Below are 27,624 nucleotides of genomic sequence, written 5' to 3' on the forward strand. Positions count from 1 at the left end.
AAGTCTGATCTTCATTGGTCAACATGTTAACATCCATCTTATGAGATACCACTTTGTCGAAGATGCAACTGATCGTTCCCACGCGCACCTTACGGTCTGGATCGCCCGACTCGAAACACAATTATAAAAATAACAATTAGAAAATCTTATTTATACATACAAGCACATGTTATAGATTTTTTTGCAGTATAAAAGGGATGTGTACTCGAACGAAATTCAGTTCGGTATCTTTCACTACACTCCGGAAGGAAAAGATAGCACATCATCTATTTTTCCTCATTTGGTACATTAAACTGAAGAAAATGAATATTTTAATATGTCAACATATTTTGACATGCCTGTACGTGCAATGTACCGAATATCAGTGCCATAACGAAGGTATGAAGCGCCTGTGGCAAGTGTTTAACTCGGGCATGCACAGCTCTTTGGTCTCATTGTCAGAGCGGCTCCCGTGCTCCCAAGCTGCTCCCGTGCGCTCTCAGAGCAGTGACCTAGCTCGGACGTATGGAAGGGGAACCCACTAAGCGTAAACACTAACGGAAAGAATGTACGTTATGTTTTACAAAAATGCAAGCACTTTGCCCGAAGAGAATTGCAGAAAAAACCTTGGTCAAAGATGGAGCATAAAGCGTTCCGCTTACAATTTGCCGAAAAGCATATAAATATGAGGACAAAGCGGCAAAGAATCATATTTACTGACGAGAAAAGATTTAATTTGGATGGTCCAGACGACGTAGGCTATCATGATTTGAACGAAGAACAGCAATTTTGAAGCCGTCGCCAAATGGGAGGCGGCTGTGTGATAATTTGGGCCGATATCCGATATTGGGGTAAAACAGAAATCAAATTTATAAAAGGACAAATGAATAGCGAACAGTATATTGAAATGATAAATGAACAACTAAACACTTAGTTCTACTGTCATACGAGATCATCCGATCAGAAACTGATTGTCAGAGTTTGTACTTTGTGTTTTATTATACATTATTGAAAGTTTAATAAAACACATCGATCACCTGATCAGAATCGCTGGAAATCGTTTTGCGACTTCGATTTCGGCAATGATCGTTGAAAACAGATGGACTAGAAACGTCCCTCGATTCCGACACTTCGTCGACTGTGGAGAGTTTTCGCTCTTCTTTGTTATCGTTATACACCTCCACCGCGATCTCATCACGATTTCTCTCCTGACACTCTGGACAGGGAGGGAGGTGTATGAGAGAGACCTAGCTAACCGAGGTCTCCTCGACGGATGGGCTCGCCAGTGCCTGTGTCTCACCGTTCGCGTGTTTCATCTCGTCCTGGCCAGGACGCGATGGCGGCGGACTACTGCGAGAACAAGAGGTCATGCTCTGCATTGTTTGGCTGCGACCACCAGTAAATCGCATACTGTACGCAGCACGGTTACCGCTTTGCAGTACACCGGTCTGAAACAATCATTATTTGCTCTCCTAATCAAAATGAAAGATAAGCTATGAAATAATTCTGCATATTCGGTGTAAGTCTCGTAACGTGACGATCTCAAATAACTCGTAAGTTATTTGTTGTACAAAAACTATGTTCAAACAAATGTTGTATGGTTTTCAGGGGGACATACTATACAGTGCTGCAATCTGATTTTTGTTACTTCGATTTTTTATCAGGTCAATCGAAAAGTTCCGTCCGTTGTTTGACAAAAAGTAGAGCTTTATGTAAGAAACAAAATGAGAAAGTACATTAATCAAAATATTGTCCATCGTTAGCGATGACTTTTACCCATCTTTCGGGCAGCAAGCGAATTCCGCGACGAAAGAATCAGTCATCTTTGGAGGTTATCCAGTCAGGGATTCATTTTTCGACATCTTCGTAAGAATTAAATCGTTCCTCAGCAAGTGCGTGTGCCATCGATCGAAACAAGTGATAGTCAGAAGTGGCACAGTCTGGCGAATAAGCCGCATGGGGTGGCATTTCCCAGCGAAGTGCTTCTAACGTTTCTTTGACAACTTTTGTGACGTTTCGCAAGCAGAATTTTGCAGATGGTTTTTCGCTTTTCAATGTCTCTTGGCTTGAGTTTTTATATGGGACCCTCTTTCCTTCCTTGTAGACCTTCCCCAAGGCTTTTAAACGATCGGAAATGACAGATTGAGCACAATTTAACGTTCCTGCAATTTGTTTTTGCGTTTGACATGGATCTTTATCCACCAATGCCTGCAATTCTTCGTCTTCGAATACTCATGGCCGTCAAAAACGCTCTTTGTCCTTCACAGTAATACACCATTTTTAAAGCGTCGAAACCATTCTCTACATGTTTTATCGGAAACAGCATTATCGCCATAAACGTCTACAATCATTCGATGAGCTTCAGCTGCAGTTTTATTCCAATTGAAGAAAAAGATTAAATTTTCATTGTAGAAAAAAACGATGTTACTGATGCAAGCGTATATTGTTATGTATTGAATTTTATTGAAAGATGGCCAAACTAAAAAGTTAACGTTATACTTTAGACGTTATAGTTAACGACAGTTCGAGCTATGGCTACTGGACGCTAAACGGACGGAACTTTCCGATTGACCTAATATCAAGATATGAAGTCACCTTCAGTTTTTTTTAATAGAATGTCCAATATTTTTGCTCGAACTCGGATGAAGCACAAAATTCTGCGTAGAAAGGTATTAACCTTCATATATTACATATAAATCTAATAGTTTACGAGATATTATCGATATAATTTCCCATATGTATAATAGCTATTACCTGGAAGCTAGTATATGTATAGTAGCTCGAATCGATATCCCTTAATTTGAATGAGTACATATCCTATAATATGTATACATATGTATACATATTATACACTCATAACTTATGAGTGTTTCAAGTTTGAAAGTTGAGCGTTTTTCAGTGTTTTTGACGGGTAAAACCGCTGCCATGTTGGTATGTAACGGTCAATTCCGTCGCGCGCCGCTGTCTGACGATGAATACATACCAATATGGCGGCGCCCGTACCTATCAAAAACTTGAAACACTCGTAAATTTTGAACCACTGATCTCTTACGATCGAAACTTGGATTTTTCGCATTTTCTCGCCAAAATCTACCCAAGTTACAGAGTTTAACCGTTCCGTCATTATTGTGTATTAGCTTTCTTTATATATTAAAAATTTCTACTTACATTGGAATGACCAGGTCGAACATTTTTATATGGTTGAAACAGTACTAAATATACTTTCGGTGTGAAGAGGCAACCGAGGGCTACCGATGCAGAGATGTTGATGCACATACACATACTTGCTATCTGTACCTGCAAAGTCGACATCATGTATTTCCTATTTTTCAGAAAACATTTGTTATTTTTAAAACGAACATATTTACTTTGTATGAAGAATATATGCTATGTGTTAAATAAATGAAGAGAAAAACAGCTATTTATGAATTATGTATGAGTCGACATGTGCCACAAATGTTCGTGATTTATGTAGGTATTATATGTATACATATATGTACATGTACATATATATGTATATACACATACCTATGTATAATATAATATATTTGTACAGGGTGGTTGCGAAATCGTAGTACAACCGGGAAGGTTATGATTCTACATACAAAAATAAGTCGAAAAGAAGGAATAACATTTTTTTCATTTAGCAGCTCGTTTTCGAGAAAATCGAGGTTAGAGTTCCGCCAGGTTCGCGTGCTTTAGTAGTTTAGTACATATGTATGCACAAAGTAGAATTGGTTGATCATGGTCAGACGCGTTAGACGATTTCGATGCACTATTCACTATGGCACACAATGGGTCAAATCGACGTTCTCCCCTGCTCATGAGCAGGGTCGGAGCAGTGACCTTGCTCGGACGTATGGAAGGGGAACCCACTTGTAAGCGTGACTTGTAAACGGAGCACGAGAGAAAACGAGTGGGAGGGGCACGATTTCGCAAACACCCTGTATATACACAAGTCATAATTTTAGTTTATTTTGATGATTTGTGTGTGTGGTTTCATCGTTTATAACGTTTCAAGTTCAGACAATGGTGAGTTTTTAACTCATTACGTATTTACCGGCGATTATTTCATAATTTTTGGAAGTCTATGGCTAAGGATTTCTTAATAGATCTTTCAACAACAATAGCGATTTCAATCGTGAACTTTCAATAGTCACCATAGTTCAGTAATGTAGAATAATTATTTCGTTTGGAATTATTAGGTTAAAGAAGATTTTTAAATCTCCATTTTGAATTACTTAAATATAAATATTAATAAACACTGCCGTAACAATAACCCTTTGCAGCCAGGTCTTTCATGGTGTTGTATTCTTTCACAATAGTCCACTCAATGAATGTTCATAAGGGGGGTGTAGAGGGAAACGGAAGGAACACAATTTTTAACTTTGGGACTTTGTTTGGACTAGTGAGGAGATTTGACTCGCTTCAGCACAATTAGTGAACTTTGAGCGCGGATATCTCGGAAACTATGCGAGATAGCGAAAAACTGAATTGAATCAATCTTGTAGCACATGTTCTCAGTTTTAATTTTGTATGGAATGGTCTTACCGCTAGGACGCATAGTTTCCGCAATATACGCGGAAAACCGAAAAAGAGGACCTTCTACGTGCCCCCCTGCACTCCGCCCACCTTCTAGGAGTGGGGACTTTTAGTATGTTTACCTCCTCACTAGTCCAATCAAAGTTAAAAATTGTGTTCCTTCCATTTCCCTCTACAACTTTTCGTTGACTGGACTACAAGAGAGAGTAATAGCAAGCCATTCTAAATTATTATTATTATTTATGTTACGTGGCATCGTGTATCGCGCGTGTCAAAAAGTGATTAATATAATTTATACTTATAAACGCGGACCTTGTAGTCATTATTTGAGCCAAAATAGATCGGCACAAAAGCTAACCATACGATGCAGGTCGAATACATTGTAAAACCAATGTATTTAGCTTCGTTGAAGTTCTCCGGTATTTTTCGTGTTTTGAACGCGTACAAAGTACACATGAGTATTAGGAACATGTTATAGACGAGGGACATCATCAGAGAGAATGTCGAAACACGGCATGTGAGTACCGCTGATAGTGGATAGGGATGAATTTCCGTGGTGTCTGGTGGTTCGATAATGAGCCACACGATAGCACCTACTAATTGCACTGCAGTGATCCCTATAAAAACGGGAATTACATAATATGATATCAAGATCAAGGCTTTAACCCGGCGTTAAGCGCGTGGGTGACATGTGTCATCAGCTGTATTTCGCTACTACATATATATATACATATATATATCAAACGAAATATACAGTTAGGTTCATACACACACACACACACACACACACACACACACACACACACTTTAAATCAGAATAACTTTTTTACGAATCAACGGACCAAACGACTTCAATCTCTCTGTAAGGCTAGAAAAATTAGTTTGTAGACGAATTTGAAGAAACTCGAATCAAATAAAATCTCATCCCCACTCTTCCTCTAATAATTATGTTAGACTTCGAGCTCAGCGGAGCCTCACCTCAGTGGGCAAAGAAAGAGTATCAAACTGATAAAGAAAAGAATTAATTGATAAATGTTCAATGGTACTAACACACTTACGGAACACACCAAATGTAAAATAATGCTTAATAATGCTTAATAATATGCTTAACTTTCTAGAATTATGCATATAGTTAACGATGCTTAGGAATATTCACAGTTTGAACGATTTTACTTTTGGCAAAAATAGACCCGGGCACCACTGTCCAATAAATATTTTTTCATATATTGCTTTCCAGTAAAACTGAATAAATGCACCGTTTAAAATGAATGACACATGTTTCCTACGTGCCTGATCATGCTGCTAAAAATGGTCGCGTCTTAACGCAGGGTTAAACGAAAATCGTAGAAAAACGTTTATGTGTATATGGAAATATATTCATTGCGAGAAATCATTTGAAAATATTTTTAAACGTAATAATATTTAGAGAATTGAAAAGCATTCAACAATATAGTCTTATTTCTATGTGAAAAAGAAGGTATGTAGTTTAAACGAGCAGCTCTCTTAATTATATGTATTGTATAATATATATACACATATGTACATACGTAGATGCCTTTGAAAATTGTAAACTCACCAATTGCAATCACAACTTGGCTCCTAGGTGACGTGTAAGGAGGTCTTTTTATACTCTTTGTTTCCTGATTGAAAATGCGCGATATTCGATTTGTTTTAGTCAATATCGCGCTATAGCAAATGCTTAAACACAGACCCAAACCGATTCTCAAATATGTACAATTCCATGTTGTTGGCTTGCTTAATATCACAAAACTCATACCGTAGCACGATAGAATTCCTGCGAGCAGTACGTAACACAATTCGCGTCCAGATGCCATAATTACGGGAGTACGATTGTAACTGCAACATAATTTTATATGAAAAAAATTAATCCATTTCTTGAGTGGTCACGCGTAATTGTTTTCAGATGTCGCCGAATTATAATTATTAGCGGTTTCTTATGCATAGAAATGATGCGCTATGCTGGGGCCGCGACATACAGGGTGAGGCGCTAGAAACAGGCCACCTGAATAACTCGGCTGCTAAAGGCTCTACCCGATAGTACATAAAAAAAACATACCATTCCATTCAAAAAAATGAAGGTGACCTTCGTATGTCCTTTACGCGTCCACCTACAAAAAAGCTACTAACATCTGATTAATGCCCCCTCGAAACCAAGCAAGTTCCATCTGATGCATTTCTTCTTAATACCAATTGCAGCCGAGTTATTCAGGTGGACTGTTTTTAGCGCCTCACCCTGTATAATTTTGTGACACCCTGTACATACAATAATAAAGTACATACTGTATGTAGAAACCTACCGAATGAAAACGATCGTGGTGAACAAAGTGCTGAGTATGCCGATGGAGGCAAATATTAATGGTACCAATGCCCACGGACTGGACCAAGGAATAACTTCGGCTGTGAGTTTCACGCAATGTGTCAAAGTCTCGTCTGGTGCATATCCTGGGCCGCAGCTACGACAAGTGTCGTTGAAAACGTATGAATCTTCTCGACATGCGACGCAATTCCAGCAACAGGCATCCTGTAAATTGTATTGCGCGTTTTAAGACGTTCATCGCTCATTACAGTAATTCTTCAATCGAAGTCCTGGGTCGCCTGTGCTATCGAAGTCCAGTGCCTACTCACTCCACTGCCGGCCAACGCTGCGCCGCGCCGCGCCGTAGGGCGTGGATTGATCTCGGTTCGGGTATATCGGTGTGAACACCACAACATTGACTCAAGAGAATCGAATTCTCAAATTTCTTAATTTTCATTATTGGTTTATGGGACTTTTACTAGCTTATTCCTGGCGTTTCTCTGATTAAAATGACACCAAACACGATATAATTTCAACTGTATTTAGTGGTTTAATCGACTGTGAAAGTTTCGGGAGCAAGGAAGGACAGCGACAACGCGGGCCTTTGAACTGTGCCGGCGACGTCGACTGTTCGCGTCTCTTTCTTTCCCATACACTTTTCTTCGTTGCGTTCGAAACTTTCATCGTCGATTAAACTGTGCCGGCGACGGCGACACGCTTCGGCCACGCGATCCTATTTCATTCTGTCCTTCTCTATGTTCGGCTCGTCAATTGAAGTCTCGGCGCGGTAGACGCAGTCATAAAAAAATAGCCTCCCTACGCTATTCAAGTCCATGTTCAAAACACGGATGTTGGGACTTCGATCGAAGAATGACTGTAAATAAGACTTGAAATATTTCTTTGTTTTATATTATTCTTATTATGAAAAATTATATTGTTACAAGCTGTTTCTTAGATCCTCTGTGGTTCTACCATTTTTTTGTGACTGCGCCGGATGTAGAAAAAGACAGCGATGTAAAGGGGGTAGAGTGGGAGACAAGTCTTATTCTGGCGACACTGTCGTAGACAACAAAACATGCTTCCGAATTTCGGAAAGGTTTTAAGATTCTCGTTACCGTGCTATAATCCATTCAATAGTTTTAAATGTTTCAATATGTAATATTTACTTACCTGGAAATTACGGACATGACCTAATGGACAGTTGTCGCTGCATAGACTTCGAGGAATATACGCTTCTCCAGCTCCCAATGTCCATCTTGTCATATTGATATCAAGATGTAATCTAAATAAGACATTTCATATGTCAATGTTCATGTTGTCAAAAATGAACCGTTAGAAAGTGCTTGTTATTGAAATTTGTTGGACAGTGTTATTAACCAGTTTCATTTCGAACAGTACAAATAAAATTTGCAACATACTCGATCATGTCCAGACAGTCTGCCTAATTTTAGACTGCGGAAATGTACTTACACTTCTCTCCATGTGCCGATGCGAACATAATCGAAAGTGCCGTCTTCATTCCTTTGGTACTGATATATGTTGTAAAATCCATACGCGTCTCCATCTGCTTTAAACTTAATTTCTGTGCCTTGGCGACCTAAGCGACAGTTTTATCGAATCAAGATTGGTTCTGTATTAACGACAAGTATAAGCGCAAGTAAATCGCAATGAATACAAAAATTATAGTTACATTAATACATAACAGAGTAAGTATTTACCGATAAAGCTAACGTTTCGAATATGTTGAAGGAGGTGGTGTCCGTCCGGAGCTGGCCGCAGTTTTTCACATAAATAATGTATTGCACCAAAACCATTCACACACTCTTCCTCAATTAAATTGTGTACACCATGTGCCATCGCATAAACCGCATCAACTGAGTCAAATTAAAGATGTATATTATATAATAATACTTTATTGAATTCTGCAAGTTTCGTTAATAATGAACAATTATCTCCTAGAATAAGATATAGCATGTTCTACAGGCTGTCCCAAAAATGTTGCATTTCCTTAAAAAGGATAATTCCCAAGGTGATTTTAAATATGTATAACTTTTTCCTTTACTAAAATGTTCTCCACGGTTTCGTTAAGGGGGTAAACTCGTTTTTCCAGGATATTGCAAGGGTGCGGAATGCGCGTTCTCATTTCTCGATAATACAAAGATGGGGTTTTTCATTAGTCAAAAACACTAGATAAAAGATCGATCTAGGCCGCGATCAAAAGTCCTATCTTATCGTTTACGATGCGTAATTTGCATTATTCGGAAGCATACAACAAATTACGACTCGTAAACGTGAAAATAAGGCCTTCCAGGGCGGTCGCGGTCCAGATTGATCTTTTATCTAGTGCTTTTCACTACTGAAAAACCCCATCGCATGCATTATCAAGAAATTACGGAGCTCTAGAAATATGTAACTATTTCACGTTATTTTATAAACATAACAAGTTTGTGTCTATCCAAATTTTGGGCCATTTTTCCAGTAATACATACCCAAAGAAATAAAAGTATTAGAACTCGTAATTTTGACGAGGGGCCCCTACCGTGCCCTTCACTCTGCTACCGCGTACAAAAACTAATGATACTTACCTACAAATGGTACCAAACCTTCCTGCTCGTAATTAGTTAGTTCCTCGATACCGGTGCAACGAGTTGTTCCTTCTGATAAATTCGCGCTGAAACTGCATTTGTGATGCTGGGACCAAAATTCACGAAACCAAACGTTCCGACAATTCACCATTTTTCCGGGTAATTGTTTATGTGGTATGTTATTCTCAGTCTGCCCGTCACATTCGTTATCCACTCTCGGGCGAAGGTTTAAATAATAATTGTCGAAATCTAAAGTTGGGAGTTTTTGTCAAATTAGTCAGTTGAATAAGAATAGTATGTAGACTGCGAGTATTTATGGAAAATAAATATTTTCACTACTGTCGACTGTAAGCAACAGAAGATTGGAGAGAAAATCATTTCAGAATGAAATGCAATTTTGAAAAGCAATCCTGAATGCAAAACAACATCAAAAATTCATGAAAATTTAAAAAGTGAAATGGTTGAGTTGCCATCGATCGATTATTGTTGGCGTTTATATTATTATAATTATAAACGTTGACTTTCTACAGGTAATTTGAGCAAATGCCTTTAGTTAACTGTAGTTTGATTTATAATTAGATTCGGTAACAAATGAAGTTGCTTTATTATTATACGACATATTTCTTGAAAATTCTCCTATACATATTTTTACATATTGCACTCATAATTGCACAACGCATAAATGCACAACATAATTAACCCCTTGCGATTAAAACGTCTTTATGCACAAAAATGTCGTAGAAGGGAAACGAAAAGGTATATTTTTTTTTAAATTTTGATTACAAATTAATCAAATCTTATTTCATCTAAAATAAAACGCATAACATTCGTGTTTGTTAGACTTTGTTAGAATCCTTCATCGCGAGTCTGGCTCGTCTAAATACGGCAACGGGTGAACCATCGTTCGTTTTCGGATGTGACTAGAAAAAATATCATCGATATTTTACACACCTTCAAGGGATGTTCGAAAAGGTAAAATTGTAATTGCACCCTCTGCCGCAAACTCTTGATGCCTCACCGGATATACTTTTGCACCCCATGAATCACTTCCCACCCACATAAAATGGCCTGTGCGGTTGGCTCTTACAGTTGCTTGAAGGAGTTTTCTGTAAGAAAAACGTGTCGTGTCATCTTGTCCTCTATAGGAAAAGCAACACTATTGTTAGTACTAATAAAATAAAACCATAAATGTAACAAACTTCTTCCTGAATAGAGAGAATCACGGAAGGACTGAAATCACGACAACAGTCTGCACATGTTTCTCAAAATATATAATCGATGTAATTTTTATTATTTTTGCTTGGAAAAAAGTAATTTTGTGTATTCCAACTACCCATAGTAAATACGTGCTGAAAAAAACACTGGAAATCGTTCAACTTTAAACATTCACTATAACTTTCGAACCATTGATCCTCTAGGATCGAAACTCGATAATATAGGAGAAAGGTAAAAATTTACAGAAGAAAGGCAAAAATTTCTAATTGCGCAAGGAAAAGTTTACCCTAAAATCTGATCAATACTTCTGTGGGAAAAATCGTAAAGATTGGTGAAAGAACGGCTACGAAAACCAGAATACATAATACGTAATACATACCCTCTGAACGTGTAGCGGTTTATTAATCTTTTTATGTTAAACAAAGCTGTTCTAAGCACCTGTAAATGCTTCGAACAAGTGTCTTTGCATAAAGGTAACAACTAAAAATGCAGTAGTAGTGCACAGTGACATAATTGCGCGATTTAACGGTTTTAATTACGTTGCGCGACATGAGAAATGACCATCGCGTCAGCGCACAGCGTTCAGTAGGTATGTAGTAGATACGTCTGACTGACGCATGACGCAACATGACACGACGCGTGACGTTGTAACGCATCTTGCGAAACTATTTCATTTGTATTTTAACAAATACCTGCACTACCGGCCAAGAGTTTGGAATCACGGCGTAAATTCAGAGAAACAGTAGGTTTATAAGAAGAACTGAATGTCTTTAGAACAACCAAGGAAGTCTTGTCCAAAAACTTACGAGCAGTATGTTTTACATTTTGTATTATTTTTTCTTTTTTTTATCAAGGAATGCGTATTTTTCTTCAAATTGCTCTTTCATTAAAAAACCGCGTTTATTTTGAATAACAGCCTATTCAGAGCATTCTGTAGTCAAAAGTGTCATGTGTAGGCAAAAGAAGGCATTCATTTTTAACTTTTGTGTACACGAAGCCATATTTCTTTACCTTATGTTGTCCTCATCGACGAACAAAATGACACCCCTGGCATTGTGTTTCGAACTAAGACGATCGATTATCTTATCAAAATCTTCGCTTTTCGAGTTTCTTAGTATCTTCTCACTTACTGCTACGCAGATGCCGTATTCCACTGACAACGAGATAAAACTGGCAATACCCTGAAAAATTTATACTTTTTCGATATGTGGTAAACGAAAGAAGAAAGAAGAAAAAGTTTCATAAGAAACATTTTAATCAAATTCTCAAATTAACTTTACTTTCATTTCTTTTATATTATGTATACTATTTATTTAATTATACATTTTTATAATATTTATTTCATATTATGTATATACATTAGGTTGTCCCGAAAGTTTCTTTTAGAGTGTGTTCCTTTAACGTTGCTAAATAAATACAAACAATGCGATAATCTTTATGTTAATGATCGAGTACAACTTCCTAACATGAATTTGCATTATGTGCATGAATCGAAAACCAACTTTTGGGACAAACCAAATATATGTATATCTGGCAATATGAAAGGAACGTATTCCGAAAGAAACTTCTGGGACAACCGAATACAATTGTGTTTTAAAAATGTTAGTTGTATCATATGATACTGTATGTTTGCTTAAGTGTACTTTTTATCGACTCTCTCTCTCTCTCTCTCTCTCTCTCTCTCTCTCTCTCTCTCTCTCTCTCTCTCTCTCTCTCTCTCTCTCTGTAAAATGTACTACAAATTGAATTACCTTCTCTCCGTAATCACCTTCGACTGCAACTGTAGAAACATATTTCCATCCGAGTTGATCGATTATTTCCACCATAGCCTGCGCCTGAAAATTATCTGGTGGCACCACTCTACTGAAATACTCGAAGCGACTTTTATCCGACAGTTCTGTGCTCGTTGATGCATAGCTTATTTGCGGTATCTGTGGTCAAAGAAAACATTACTGTTTGAAAATGATGGAATAAGTAATATATACTGCAGACAATTACCGTTTAGTGCACAATGCGTATCAGAAGTTTAGACGCACCCTATTATTTTAACAAAAACGTATCCTCTGATTAATTTTCGATTGATTTTTTCTATCGTGTCTTTCGAAGACTTGGAAAAATTATGATTACTACTAAAACTATTATTTTGATCAAAAACCGTTCTATGAGCCAAGCGTGAATAAACTAACACAGCGTTTCACGTTGACTTCTTATCTTCAACGAATCTGTAGTACTGACCTTGAATAATCGTAAAATATTGGCGACCATAATAGAAACAACGCTGAAGGAAGCACCAATAACGCCAGTTACAGGTTTATGTGGCGCATACGTTGGTGGCTTGTCATTTTCACATTTATACTCCGATATATCCTGAAAATAAACGGAAGAAAAATTACGAACTTCATATGCCTATACATATAGTGACTCCCATTAATATTCGGACCCTCTAAAAAACGCGATAATCTTTTTAATATTGTACTATACGATTCAAACTTTTTTCGGAAGCTAGAGCACTTAGTTCACTACAGGATATGAAAAGAAATTTTTTCGAAAATCGCAATTGGTCGGAATTGTAGAGAAAATACTAAAAGATCCATTTTACAACTTTTTTATGTGGGCCTATATTGAAAATTTAAAAAATACGTTTTGTAGATCTGTTTCAATTAAACATATCCTGAAAATTTCGTGAAAATCGGTCGACGTTGCAATGAGCTACAAGCGTTTAAAGATGGTAAAAATTGCAGATTTTCACGATTTTCGGCCTATAACAGCAGTAAATCTAAGAATTCTTACATCTTTTAATGACTGTCATTTTTCCCCGAATCAACCTATTTCGATGAAACTTTCACAATGCGTATAACCCACACAGATCTACAAAACATATTTTTCAAAATTTCAATATAGGCCCGCATAAAAAAGTTGTTTTATACAGTATACTGTATATACTGTATATGTATACTGTAAACAAGTTTCAATCCTAAGAATTCAGTAATTGAAGAGCTGTGCGTGTTGAAAGTTCAGCGTTTTCCATCAGCGCGTGCTTGCGGAACGGTATAATGGTATAAAATCTTGTAATTTTTTATTGAAACAGAAGACTATTCGTTTATTTATATTGAAAATTATTAATTAAAAGTTACCAAATTGAAATAGTTACTAACTAAAAATGGTTTTTACAGCTTGGGATGTGCATCTGGCGACGATAAAACATGTCTCTTATTAATATCTGCTTTCGATAATGCGATGTTGACGCAGATATGAAAATGAGTTCGATATGGCATCGAGACCTTCAAAGAACCTAAAATAAAAACGAAGGAATTCAAATTAGAACCACGTAAAAAAATAATAAAACTAAAGAAATAAATAATATAATAAGCAGTTCTTGTATAAATAACAAACCAATTTTGCCATAAATAAAACAATTTATATAATTTATTATTCTCTTAAATATTTTAACTTTTCTGGTGTTGTTTCTCTAAAAACGAAATAACGTTGAACTGTCCGCGTCCAAATATTTGAATTCTATTTTATTGACATTTTATTTCTGTTTTATTGACATCAGCACAGAGTACAAGGTAATTATTATATATTTATTAACTATAATTATTGGTTTATTTAGCAAGTACTTAACAAATACGAGTACATTATTTCTCTAATAGTTATATGTATTCTTAAATAATTAATACTATAACGTAGCTGAAAATTAAGTATTGGGTTCTATATTTGTCGTTGAATAAACGTATTAACATAGATTATTACAAATTATTGGGTTGGGTTCTGTGTTGCAGATGCAGAGGTAACTGTGATCATATGAGAACTGTTTATATATTTATGGATTTTACAATTGGTTAGTAAATGGAAAGAAGGTATTGAAAATAACCGAACTTTATTCTACGACCCAGTATTACGTTATAATGACTAAAAGTTCCACGTTTATTTGTTTAGACTTACAATTAGACTATTGTCTGATTCTTACAATTAATAGTAACTGAAAGGAAGAATCATTATCGAACTTTCGTTTCCAGATAAAATAGCTGGATAAGATGCTGAAAAGTGCCCCCAAACCAAATTGATTTTTAGTCACCCCGTTTGATAGAGTTCCTAAAGAAAACCCTCTGTGACAAGTTTCAAGTCGGTACCCCTACCACAAGAGTAGTTACAGGGTGAGCAGTGAGCACGGTTTCATGAATTATATTAGCTCTATTTCTTATTCTGTTCTGCTCAACAGAGAATTACGAAAAAATTCATAAACATTCTACCTACTAGCACACATGACAGTTGACAGTGAATTATTTCAGAATGTTTGGTTGGAAAAAATCGATTTTTAAAAAAATCCCCAAGTATAAAATTCCCTATTTTATATCGAAGTTTTCAGAATACCACGTTTAATTGTGAAATAAAAAATCTGGAAACGGTCATTTTGACCGGTGATGGTGTAGGTTTAGTGTTAAAGAAATCAGAGATCTCCAAAAATATGAAAAAACGCATATCTACTATTGAAGTTTTGGAAATACCAGTTTTATAAAAATTCGGTAATGCGATATTGCTGAGACCATTGTTTTGAATTTTTTATATAGTGCACCATAGTTAGAAAAAATGAAAACCATTTTTTCGATGTTTCGTTACTTGTTTGTAGGCGCATCGTGTAATATTCAACATTATTATATCCAGAAAAACAATGTACAAGCTTTATGGGATCTTTTATCCGGCTATATCCTTTCTGAAGAAGAAACACCTATTGTTATGTATCGGTTTACGAATTGAGAACTTGGATCACGTCAGATTGAATAAAATACAAAGCCTCGAATAACACTCTGCGGGCTACGAGCTTGGAAAAGTGGATCAACTTATAAGTCCGGTTTATGCTTCTCAGGACAGTCACGGTTAATCCTAGAGGAATTAGTTGCTGTTAGCTGTTTTGGTGTTCGAAACAAAAGGAGTTTATTTTTTACTGAAATGCTTTCTGAAGCTTACTAGTAGGAATAATTAATTTATTTTCCACTACTTTTGAATGTACGAGGCTCGTTTTTAAAGCCAATGCACATTTTCACGCCCGAGGCAGTTCAAGCTTCACGACCGGACCCCTGCGGCGCGGCGCACAGTGGGTAAAATCGACGTTCTAGCTGTTCACGGGCTAAAAACTCAAAGTCCTCATATCGATTTTTAACGAATGCACAATGTTTCTTAAATGTCTATTACATTCGAAAACGATAATATTAATTAAAGCTATTAAAAACTCTCGTTACAATAAACATTCAAAGATCAAACTTTTTCAGATACGATTTATCACCGAAAAAATTCCTTGTCTTCATAATGATGTCCTGGAAAACCTACTGAAGATTAAGTGACCAATTTTCTTTTATATGAAGAATGTATATCTATGTTGAGAACGCACCAGGAACTAAACATCATTGTTCATAATTTATTATAAAAAAAAATATTTAATCAACTAAGGAAAATTGTCGAAGTTTTTCACTTTTGACCAGGGATAAGTTAAAATGTCCGGGGATGTCCATGTTCTGACAAAGTGGAACATTTTCGGCAAGATCTCCTCTAAAAGATCGTGCAAAATTTAGTTCCAGTATAATCCATTATCCGAAGTTATGATAGTTTAAAGCGTCGCGTGACACGCGCACAGTGGTGAGTTCGATCGAAATCGTGGCCAAATTATTCATTATTCACACGAGTTTTCAGACATTTCCTGTGGTGTGACAAAAAAATGTTTCCTACAAAAAGTAATCAGTGCACAGTCTTTTACAAATATCAATACAAAAAATTTCCAAAAAAATTTTTTTTCAATAAAAAATTGTGGTCACCTTCATTATTTATTTATAACTATACATTTTTTACTCAATAATGTTATAGCTGACGCTAAGACGAATCCAACGACATATTTAATGTAGTCTTTATGTATTGAAATAATGGTGAAATAGGCGTGAACACCCATTTTTCAAATATTATTCATTATTCACACGAGTTTTCAGACATTTCCGGTGATGTGACAAAAAAATGTTTCCTACGAAAAGTAATCAGTACACAGTCTTTTACAAATATCAATACAAAAAATTTCCAAAAAAATTTTTTTTCAATAAAAAATTGTGGTCACCTTTATTATTTATTTATAACTATATATTTTTTATTCAATAATGTTATAGCTGACGGCAAGACGAATCCAACGACCTATTTAATGTGGTCTTTATGTATTGAAATAATGGTGAAATAGGCGTGAACAGCTAGAACGTCGATTTTACCCACTGTGCGGCGCGGCGTTACCCGTTACCCCTCAGTGGACTGATAATGAGTATGCAAGGGAGAGTGAGAGCGTGGAGACCTTCACGGATAGAAATCGCGACTTTACTGCATCTCGAAAAAATAAATTTTACTGTTTAAACTTGAAACACTCACTTACTTGGTTCATGTAGGATCGTACAAATTCCATACTTTGGTCAAGGGCGTAAGTATCGCTGCTACAAGAGTCAAGAATAAGAGCACCTAAGGTGGTGTTAGGTAATAAATCATTGTCTGCGTTTATCTCATCGAGGATGTATAGCATCGCTTCCAAACGCTGCACTCCTTTTTCTTCTTTTACTGCGCCGCACGGTGATTGACCGATGCCTGATACCTGTAAACAAAAATCTGATTATCTATGAATAAAACATGTATACGGTGCAATATTCACATGTTCGATAATCGCATCTGCTCGAAAATGTATTTCTATGCAAACAGGGATCAATATTTTAACGTGACTTGGAAATGTTTTACAATAATTCGTAAGCTATGCTTCATAAACGGAATTGCTTTATACGTATACATTTTATTTGGTCCTTCTTCTTAAAAATCGTCTCGAAAAATTGCAAATTGCATAAACTACCGCAGTCTAATTATATTACTATGATTCCAGTCTAACATTAATAAACAAATTAATAAACATTAATAAACATTATAAACAAAGAAATCTCTTTCATGTGACTCTGAGAGCAAGAACATCAAGACAAGTTCATATAATCAAGCTGTGTAATTTATCTTCCATTAACAATCCAACAGCTACGATAATTTTTGCTGAAGTAGCTTTCAGCGATGCATTTGAAATGAGCTGGCGTTCCATTATTCATGTAGAATACCTTGGTCACGCGTTTTTAATGGATTGCTTCATATACTTTCGAAAAAATTTTCGTAATAATGACATTTAAGTATACTACTGTGCGAAAGAAAGGAGCACCCGGCCATATTTAACATACCATATCATATGTATAATTGAATTAGTTTCGAAAAGTTTGTATTCAACTTTATAATGAAGATTAAATAATACGCAGATAGTCCAATCAACGAAAAGTTGTAGAGGGAAATGGAAGGAACACAATTTTTAACTTTGGGTCTTTGGTTGGACTAGTGAGGAGGTAAACATACTAAAAGTCCTCATTCCTAGAAGGTGAGCGGGGTGCAGGGGGACACGTAGAAGGTCCCCTTTTTCGGTTTTCCTCGCATATCTCGGCAACTATGCGTCCTAGCGATAAGACTAATCTATACAAAATTAAAGCTGACAAAATGTGCTACAAGATTGATTGCATTCAGTTTTTTCGCTATCTCGCATAGTTTCCGAAATATCCGCGCTCAAAGATCACTAATTGTGCTGTAGAGTTCTTTTTCACCATTCGTGAACTTTGAGCGCGGATATCTCGGAAACTATGCGTCGTAGTGATAAGACCATTCTATAAAAAATTATAGCTGACAATATGTGCCATAAGATTGATTCTATTCAGTTTTTCGCTATCTCGCATAGTTTCTGAGATATCCGCGCTCAAAGTTCTCTAATTGTGCTGTAGAGTTCTTTTTCTCAATTCGTGAACTTTGGGCGCGGATATCTCAGAAACTATGCGAGATACCGAAAAACTGAATGAATTCAATCTTGTAGCACATTTTGTCAGGTTTAATTTTGTATGGAATGGTCTTATCGCTAGGACACATAGTTTCCGAGATATAAGCGGAAAACCGAAAAAGGGGACCTTCTACGTGCCCCCCTGTACACCGCTCACCTCCTAGGAGTAGGGACTTTTAGTATGTTTACCTCCTCACTAGTCCAAACAAAGTCCCAAAGCTAAAAATTGTGTTCCTTCCATTTCCCTCCACAGCCCCCTTATGAACATACATTGAGTGGACTAAGAAATGATTATTCGCATGGTAAAGCTTGAATTTATTCATTGATAATAATTGCAATAGCTTCCAATTGTTATTTTTTACACTTCATTCAACATATAATGGAGTATTGAACGCAACCGTAATTTATAACAAGAATTGCAGCTAAAGAAGCTTTTCCCGTACAATACCCCGCGAACTTTGAAGCGGGGTGAACTTTGAACCCAATTTTTGTACATGATTCCGGATCTTTTGGTACCATGTCAAGAACTAGTTCTTCGGTCTCAAGTGCTTGAATAAATCCGGTTTCACCGGCGCTCAAAGAAACAGACAAAAGATTCCTCCCTTTCAAGATATTTATGCAGTTCCGTAAGATCACTTTAATGATTGCCATGATAGTATTCTTTGCTGGTAAATTTGAAAGGTAATGGTCTGTAAAAAATGTATCATTATGTCTGGAGTTTCAAGGTTTATATTAATATATTCATTATATTTTGCATTATATGAACCAGTGGTCGGCAAACTTATTATTATAGTTAAAAAAGCGAAATATCAACAGTACAATGAGTTATGTAGATTTCTTTCGAGAGCCACATTTCTTTACAAGAACCCTGTTTTTAAAAGTCGGTTAAAACTGGGCACACTGAACAAAACTAGATATCATACTTTATAATAATCTTATTTATTGATAAATAGGCTGCGGATCTTTATGCATTTATAGGAAAATTTTTAGTATATAGATTGAGTAGATGAAATTCAAAATTGTTGAAAATTTTTCAAATTGAAGATTTCTCAAAATACATGATTTCTCCTCTATTCAAATCGTTGAATCGTTAAATCGTCGTTCAATATTAATTCGATACCACTCCATTTCGTTAAAACCAGTTGATTATGTGCCAGTTCCGCAGCTTTGAATCTGATCAATCACGATTTCAATCCAATAAACGCTTGAACCAATATTGTATAGACTTGACTAATTGTAAGTGAAGGTATTTTAAAGGCCTATACGAAGTTTTGCTTGAAAACTTTCTAATGTAAAAGATAAATCAAAGACCTGCTAGGCTATAGAAGGGTTCCAAAGTAGATAGGAGCCACAGAATATTGAACTTTACAGAAAAAGTTTTGTGGAGCTAGGAGGAAAACTGGTTGATGAACTGGTCTCAGCAGCGTTTCTAATCGATCCAATGTCTACGGGCGGAAATGACAAATTATCTTGGAAACTCGATCAATATCCGAAGCTACTGATCTTAAATAATTATCGAGACTTCGCCTTCAATTTTCTGTGATAACGAAAACTAAGTTAAAAATGTATAAACCGTGTCTGTACAGATACACATTAAAAATCTATTAAGATTTAAATAACCACTTTAAAATTGTTGCAATAGTCAACTACATGTACGTATTAAAAAGTATACCGTTAAATTTCACAGTGAAGCTATCCAGCTTCTAGAAAAAATTATTATATTTTAAATAATAAGAAAATACATACAAATAAAATGAAAATCTTGCGTAACTTCGGTATTTCAAGGTGAAACGAAGAGAGCCCAATTTTTTTATTCAAGCAATGAACTTTAACGAATGAGATATTTTCCCTTTTGTTCGACAATATTTTTATAAAGAAATTCGGATTTTATTTTACCTTAAAATACCGAAATTACTTTCTTGCCAACCCAATAATTACCTAACTATTATTAGTGTAACAGTTTTAATTTGGTAAATCTCTGGGGAATTTATATTAGAGATTCCAATAAATAAATTAGGCTGAAGTTTATTAACAAAATTTTAATAGAATTGAATTCTTTGATCAAAATATTTTAAATCCTACTTCTTCGATGGCAAACTATTGATTAAACAAATTGTAATTTGTCAAAGACAAGAAAATAACGTTTTTTAAATAAATAAATATAACGCCAACACATTGGTGAGTGTCGCTACAGTCGCTTTTAATAACTACAATCGACTTTTGTGACCATGAATATTCCTCGCTTGATACTGTTGTAGAATATTATAAATATTTATAAACAAAATCGTCTCTTTCATTTGTGTTTAAACGAATTTTTGACGATCGATATAAAAGAACTGAAATGTCATATACTATAAAAAGTGGAACTTGACCCATCAATTTATATTATAGGAAAAGATTGGTTTCGCAAAAACAAATCCCAACAAAAACATTCTGTAAACAGGAGCCAAGTTCTTATGGCCGTAAAAAGTTGTGAGACCAAACAAAATACGGCCAAGTTGGTTAGCTTAGAAATACCTCTTGCAATACTGAAAAAAGCGTTTGTAAAAATTAGTTTAAAAGAACGCTATTCAATTTTTAATGAATTACATGGAGGGCTAAATTATTCAAACTTGGCCGCTACCTAACACCTTTTATGGTCATTGGTTTAAAAAGTAACGGCCAAGTTTGAATAATTTAGCCCTCCATGTGACTCTTTAAAAATTATATAGCGTTCTTTTTAACTAATTTTTCAAATGCTTTTTTCAGTATTACAAGAGGTATTTCTAAGCTAACGAACTTGGCCGTATTTTGTTTGATCTCACAACTTTTTACGGCCATAAGAACTTGGCTCCTGTTTACAGAATGTTTTTGTTGGGATTTCATCACTTTTTGTTGAAATTTCATCAATTACACTGTCCAACACCAAATTTGATTTCAATATACTGTTGGGTCCTTCTTATAGAGTTTTTTGCGCTGATTCCGAACCTGGTTTTAATTTTTTTCCTATACGTCCAGTTTTTGAGAAAATGGAGTTTTAAAAAAAGACATATTTTTCAACTTTAAACAAATATTGCGATGTTATTATAAAAGATATTGAATTGTTGTTTACAGCAAAAGATTCTGTAGACTTTCCCGAATACAGTGATATCCAATATTAATACATTATGATTGTTTAAACATGTTTAAACAATGATTAAAGACGGAGATGCACCACTTTTGCACCAATTTTTGCGGATATTTTCGAATTTATCTCAAAAAATAAGGGTCCAGCGAAAAATTGAACTATACCACGCGAAAGAGCAGACTTTTATCTTGAGAAACCCCCCTGTGAAGTTTGCATGGTCGACGTTTTTACCGAACCAGAAAGCAAAATATCTTCGCCCGACATGCGTTGACGCCAGTGGTGCTCTTCCACTAGCGCGGTCGTTCGTCGGGATACGGCGCGGCGCGCTGCGGTGAAACGGCGCGTGGCTATAAGCGCGCAATTATGTCAGCTTACTTAAATGTAATATTTTATTAAATGTTATATTACTGTTATTTATTATTTATTAGTATATTTATTCTGTATAAATTATTTTTGTATTTTTTAATGTTAGTCTCTCGTTTATAGTATATTTAATACAAAAAATACCTTTTGTAACAAAAAAATAATTTATTCACACACTACACTATTACACTATTTACAATGCTAATATATATGTGTACACTATTCAGATATAATACACTATATCGATTTAATATGGAGCAAACTATTTTAATTATGTATTTAAGTCAATAAAAATAGTCCCGTTTATATTGTGTTTGGACTTATTTTACTCGGAAGAATCTCGAGTGTTCATTGGCACTATAATTACAATACATAGATAAGACGACAATTACTGAAAATAAAATTTTTCAGTCACCGCATTGCAGACTTTCCTTACATTGTATGTATTCCGTTGTCCGTAGACCGTCATTTATTTCAAAATATGTATCGTGTTGGTTCTTAAGAAAACTGATGCCAGAGTTCAGTTTCGGCTTTGTGTTTGTTGAAATCAGTCGTGTCAAGCATTTCAAATCTGCATTGCTACGTATAAAACTTCATAAAAAACATTTATAGTTATTTATAGTATTTTAATTGTTCTGTATATAATATATGTATTTTAGTAGTGTATTATATCTGAATAGTGTACACTACTGTACACATATATATTAGCATTGTAAATAGTGTAATAGTGTAGTGTGTGAATAAATTATTTTTTTGTTACAAAAGGTATTTTTTGTATTAAATATACTATAAACGAGAGACTAACATTAAAAAATACATAAAATAATTTATACAGAATAAATATACTAATAAATAATAAATAACAATAGTATAACATTTAATAAAATATTACATTTAAGTAAGCTGACATAATTGCGCGCTTATAGCCACGCGCCGTTTCACCGCAGCGCGCCGCGCCGTATCCCGACGAACGACCGCGCTAGTGGAAGAGCACCACTGGCGTCAACGCATGTCGGGCGAAGATATTTTGCTTTCTGGTTCGGTAAAAACGTCGACCATGCAAACTTCACAGGGGGGTTTCTCAAGATAAAAGTCTGCTCTTTCGCGTGGTATAGTTCAATTTTTCGCTGGACCCTTATTTTTTGAGATAAATTCGAAAATATCCGCAAAAATTGGTGCAAAAGTGGTGCATCTCCGTCTTTAATCATTGTTTAAACATGTTTAAACAATCATAATGTATTAATATTGGATATCACTGTATTCGGGAAAGTCTACAGAATCTCTTGCTGTAAACAACAATTCAATATCTTTTATAATAACATCGCAATATTTGTTTAAAGTTGAAAAATATGTCTTTTTTTAAAACTCCATTTTCTCAAAAACTGGACGTATAGGAAAAAAATTAAAACCAGATTCGGAATCAGCGCAAAAAACTCTATAAGAAGGACCCAACAGTATATTGAAATCACAAAAAAAGTTGAAATTTGTTGGACAGTGTTATCAAGTTTATGGTTATCATTACTCTTATCCCTGATATGCTTTAGGTTAAGCCTTTTGAAAATTTTGAAAAGCCATTTTCTATATGTTCTATCCTACGTACCTATTTCGTAATGTTTTTTTCAAACCACCCCTTTGAGGTGTAAAATTTCAAACTTTGACAATTATTCCTTTGAGGGTTTGTTATGGTAGACCTGTGTGCCAAATTTCAAGCTTGTAGGTCAATGAGAAGTACCCAAAAGGTTTTGATGATCTGTCAGTCAGTCAGTCAGTCAGTGAGAAATTTAACGATTTTTGAGGTCCTATATCTCGGAACCTACTAATGTTGAAAGATTAATGTTTTGTCAATATTGAGACATGATAGCATTTAACAACTGTACGAAATTACATCTCTCCATCTGCCTCCAGTGCCGAGTTATAAGCCTCTAAAAAACGGCTAAATTGTTTCGTGTAAAAGGAGGTAGTGCAAGAACTTGGCTGGTGCACTACCGTGCACCTAGATGTTTACGCCACACATTTTGATATCTGCAACAATCGTTTTCGAAGTAATCGATTGTATACATTTACCTCCGACATTCCGTGTACGCGGGAAAAAACAAACGGAGTCTATCTCTTGCGGACGTAACTATAAAAAGAATCCTATCATGGTGAATTTCTATCTCGGTTTGCGCTTGTTTCCTTGCGGGCATTCGATGCAGCCTCCGCCGTTTATTGGCAGATATGAAATGAAATAAATGAAATATTGAATACGATTGTAAAGTGATTTTATTCCTTTTGAACGTCGATATCTAAACTGTAATCGAAATGCATCAGCAATTGGCAGAATCCGTTATTAGATTATTGACAATGTATATTGATTCGTGTCATTGCTTTGAATACCCCTCTTAGCCGAGGAGTTTTCAGCTAAAAATTGGAATGTGCTCCAACATACAATTATCTTCAATTACAGTTAGAATAACTTTTTTATGAATGGACCAAACAACTTCAATTTCTCTGTAAGGCTAGAAGAGTTTAGTTTAGTAAATGTAGTCGAATAAATATAGTGGATAACAAAAGTATAAGTTAATACTCATATTTTCAATAATGAAATCACGATAACAGTAATATTTATTCACATATCAAAATAAACAAGTTGATTACATATTTAATGGTAATGTTGAAAACAAAATCACGATTATCACAGTGATCTGAAGATTTATCAAGATATTGATCTTTCTATACTAAATATACAACATTTGGTGTGCCAAAAGTAAGTTACAGTATTGTTTAATAACACTGTCCAACACCAAATTTGTTTCACAGTTACATTGTGATGGTGGTACTTATGAAATTTTATGCGCTGATTCCAAATCTGCCCTTAACTTTTCTCCTAGACGAACAGTTCTTGAGAAACAAGACTTTGAAAAGAAAGAATATTTTTCAACTTTAAACAAATATTGTGATGGTATTATCAAAGATATTGAATTGTTCTTTGCAGCAAAAGATTCTGTAGACTTTCCCGAATACAGTGATATCTAATACTAATACATTATGAATGTTTAAACATGTTTAAACAATCATTAAAGACGGAGAGACACCACTTTTGCAGCAACTTTTCAGGATATTTTTGAATTTATCTCAAAAAATAAGGGTTCAGCGGAAAATCGAACTATACCATGCGATAGAGCAGACTTTTATCTTGAGAAATCACCGTTTGAAGTTTGCTACGTCGACGTTCTTTCCCGAACCAGAGAGCAAAATATCTTCACCCGGATAATTGTTAATGTTGTAATGGCGATGATATTTTGCTTTCTGGTTCGGGAAAAAACTTGAAAGGGTGATTCCTCAAGATAAAAATGTGCTCTATCGCGTGGTATAGTTCGATTTTCCGCTGAACCCTTATTTTTTGAGATACATTGAAAAATATACTCAAAAATTGGTGCAAATATCTCGGAAACTATGCGAGATAGCGGAAAACTGAATTCAATCAATCTTTTGGCATATTTTGTCAGCTTTAATATTGTATGGAATGGTCTTATCGCTAGGACGCATAGTTTCCGAGATATATGCGAAAAATCGAAAAAGGGGACCTTCTACGTGCCTCCCTGCACCCTGCTCACCTTCTAAGAGTGGGGACTTGTAGTATGTTTACCTCCTCACTAGTACAAACAAAGACAACTTTTCGTTGACTGGACTAATGGTCGAATTGATGAAACCGTACACTTCCTGTTACTACCTGATTGATTACGGTACATGCTGTAATGATCTTTTCTTCTCCCCGTACACAATGCTTCTGAATTCAAAAGATCTTGCTCTCTTGCTAGAAGATGTACAATTGAATATTCCTCGAGTAATATGGTACCAATATGATTGATGCCTTGCGCATTATAGCGGGTGCTGCACTAAATGGGATCTTCCTGAATCGATGGATAGGACGTGACGGGCCAATTTCGAAGGCAAGTCTTTCGCTCGAAACGTTGATTTCTTTTTGAACCGGGGGAACATTGAAGAATATTTTCTATGCAGTAAAGTCCATAATGTCGGAAGATTCGTGATGCAAAGAATCATCGCAACGTCTACTATAATTAGAGATTGAAAGAGATAATAGAGCTTTTTAACAAATAGTTCCTCAGAAACAGTTGCATAAAGGTTTCTATATGTAACAGCAATTGTCACAAATACCGAATACTATTAAGCGAACAGTGTAGTTCGTAAATATAAAAGTCACATCCACGTCATAAACCAATTTCGGTTTGTCAACATACGTATGAAAAATATGAAAATATGATTGCACCTGTTATTTACGATTCGAGTTCTTTATAATCGAGACTGATACGCGTTGTAAGATACAATGGAAACACAGCCGAGAGGAATATCCGTGGAAGAGGAACATTTACTGCATGTTTGATTCATTCCTGCGTACCGTTGTAGATTTTACACATCACAGATCTCTGTCGCCGGCATGCAACTCGGAAATGTTAGTCTGATCACGCATAAATTTTTATATCGTGTCTGCATCTGTACAAACAGCGTACACGAGAGTGCAGTAGCTCACGCCAACTTTATCGGAAGAAAGTTCATGTATTCTGCATGTTTCTTCCGTTTAATGGAAGTGTATCCAGAGGAGTTTCATACATTTTGCATGCTCACCGGTTTATCGTGCAAAATATAAGTTAGTACAGATATTTCTGATAATTTTCTTAGAAATAACATAAATTTATTTATTATTTACAAGTATACCACAATCGCGTATGTCGTATGTTATAACTAGACTGCCCGACGTTCATGCAATTTCCAAATTTTGTAGAGAAATTTTCGCTGGTAGAAAAATGATATGCCACTGGTCTTTTTAAATGGATTTATAAGATGACACGATATACACATAGGTATGATTCTATGCAGATACACATACCTGTTCGTGCATTGGGAAAATTCCACCAAGGATAACGTCGCCATTGATACGTATCAGCTTCGAACCGTCTTCGTCATGTCCTTTCCAATTGTGGCATTCGCTCACAATGAGAGTATACGATATCCATCTCAAAATGTTCTCCGCGGTCATCTTGATCATCGAAGGTTAAAATGCCTTTCAATACTGAAATATAATAAGGAAATGATGCATGTTACTAATAAGCTATTATTAAGGTTATCAAGGTTTCTTTATTCCTCTGATTGTGAGATAACAAGAAAAACGTCCTCTAAACAGGAGCCAAGTTCCTATGGCCGTAAAAAGTTGTGAGATCAAACAAAATACGGCCAAGTTCGTTCGTTTAGAAATACCTCTTGCAATACTGAAAAAAGCGTTTGTAAAAATTAGTTTAAAAGAACGCTATTTAATTTTTAATGGATTACATGCAGTGCTAAATTATTTAAACTTGGTCGTTACTTTTTAAACCAATGGCCATTAAAGGTGTTAGGTAGCGGCCGAGTTTGAATAATTTAGCCCTCCATGTAATTCATTAAAAATTAAATAGCGTTCTATTAAAATAATTTTTACAAACGCTTTTTTCAGTATTGCAACAGGTATTTCTAAACTAAGGAACTTGGCCGTATTTTCTTTGATCTCACAACTTTTTACGGCCATAGCAACTTGGCTCCTGTTTACAGGATGTTTTTCTTGGGATTTCATCAATTTTTGTTGAAATTTCATCAATTATCAAGTAGGTATCAA

General features: G+C 35.5%; 1 protein-coding gene across 6 annotated transcripts in view; it reads right to left on the reverse strand.

Moving 5' to 3' along the window:
• LOC143212970 (metabotropic glutamate receptor 8) overlaps positions 1-27,624 on the reverse strand; it is a 47,249-nt gene continuing 19,625 nt past the window's right edge. For 2 of the 6 annotated variants that reach the window (XM_076432336.1, XM_076432337.1), the window contains 15 exons: positions 26,866-27,048; positions 17,042-17,254; positions 12,874-13,005; positions 12,390-12,569; positions 11,650-11,819; positions 10,375-10,529; positions 9,424-9,672; positions 8,557-8,712; positions 8,309-8,435; positions 8,009-8,120; positions 6,840-7,063; positions 6,098-6,378; positions 4,834-5,138; positions 3,148-3,276; positions 1-1,427 (listed from right to left, as the gene is read on the reverse strand). In XM_076432336.1, coding sequence (XP_076288451.1) covers positions 1,227-1,427; positions 3,148-3,276; positions 4,834-5,138; positions 6,098-6,378; positions 6,840-7,063; positions 8,009-8,120; positions 8,309-8,435; positions 8,557-8,712; positions 9,424-9,672; positions 10,375-10,529; positions 11,650-11,819; positions 12,390-12,569; positions 12,874-13,005; positions 17,042-17,254; positions 26,866-27,024 — 2,793 coding nt within the window. In that variant the 5' untranslated portion in view covers positions 27,025-27,048 and the 3' untranslated portion in view covers positions 1-1,226. Of the gene's footprint in view, positions 1,428-3,147; positions 3,277-4,833; positions 5,139-6,097; positions 6,379-6,839; positions 7,064-8,008; positions 8,121-8,308; positions 8,436-8,556; positions 8,713-9,423; positions 9,673-10,374; positions 10,530-11,649; positions 11,820-12,389; positions 12,570-12,873; positions 13,006-13,793; positions 13,931-17,037; positions 17,255-26,865; positions 27,049-27,624 lie in introns of those variants that run through there. The other 4 variants (XM_076432338.1, XM_076432341.1, XM_076432340.1 and 1 more) reach the window with 4 other exon arrangements.

The sequence above is a fragment of the Lasioglossum baleicum genome, chromosome 10 (genome assembly GCF_051020765.1).
Source record: "Lasioglossum baleicum chromosome 10, iyLasBale1, whole genome shotgun sequence".
Classification (NCBI taxonomy): Eukaryota; Metazoa; Arthropoda; class Insecta; order Hymenoptera; family Halictidae; genus Lasioglossum; species Lasioglossum baleicum.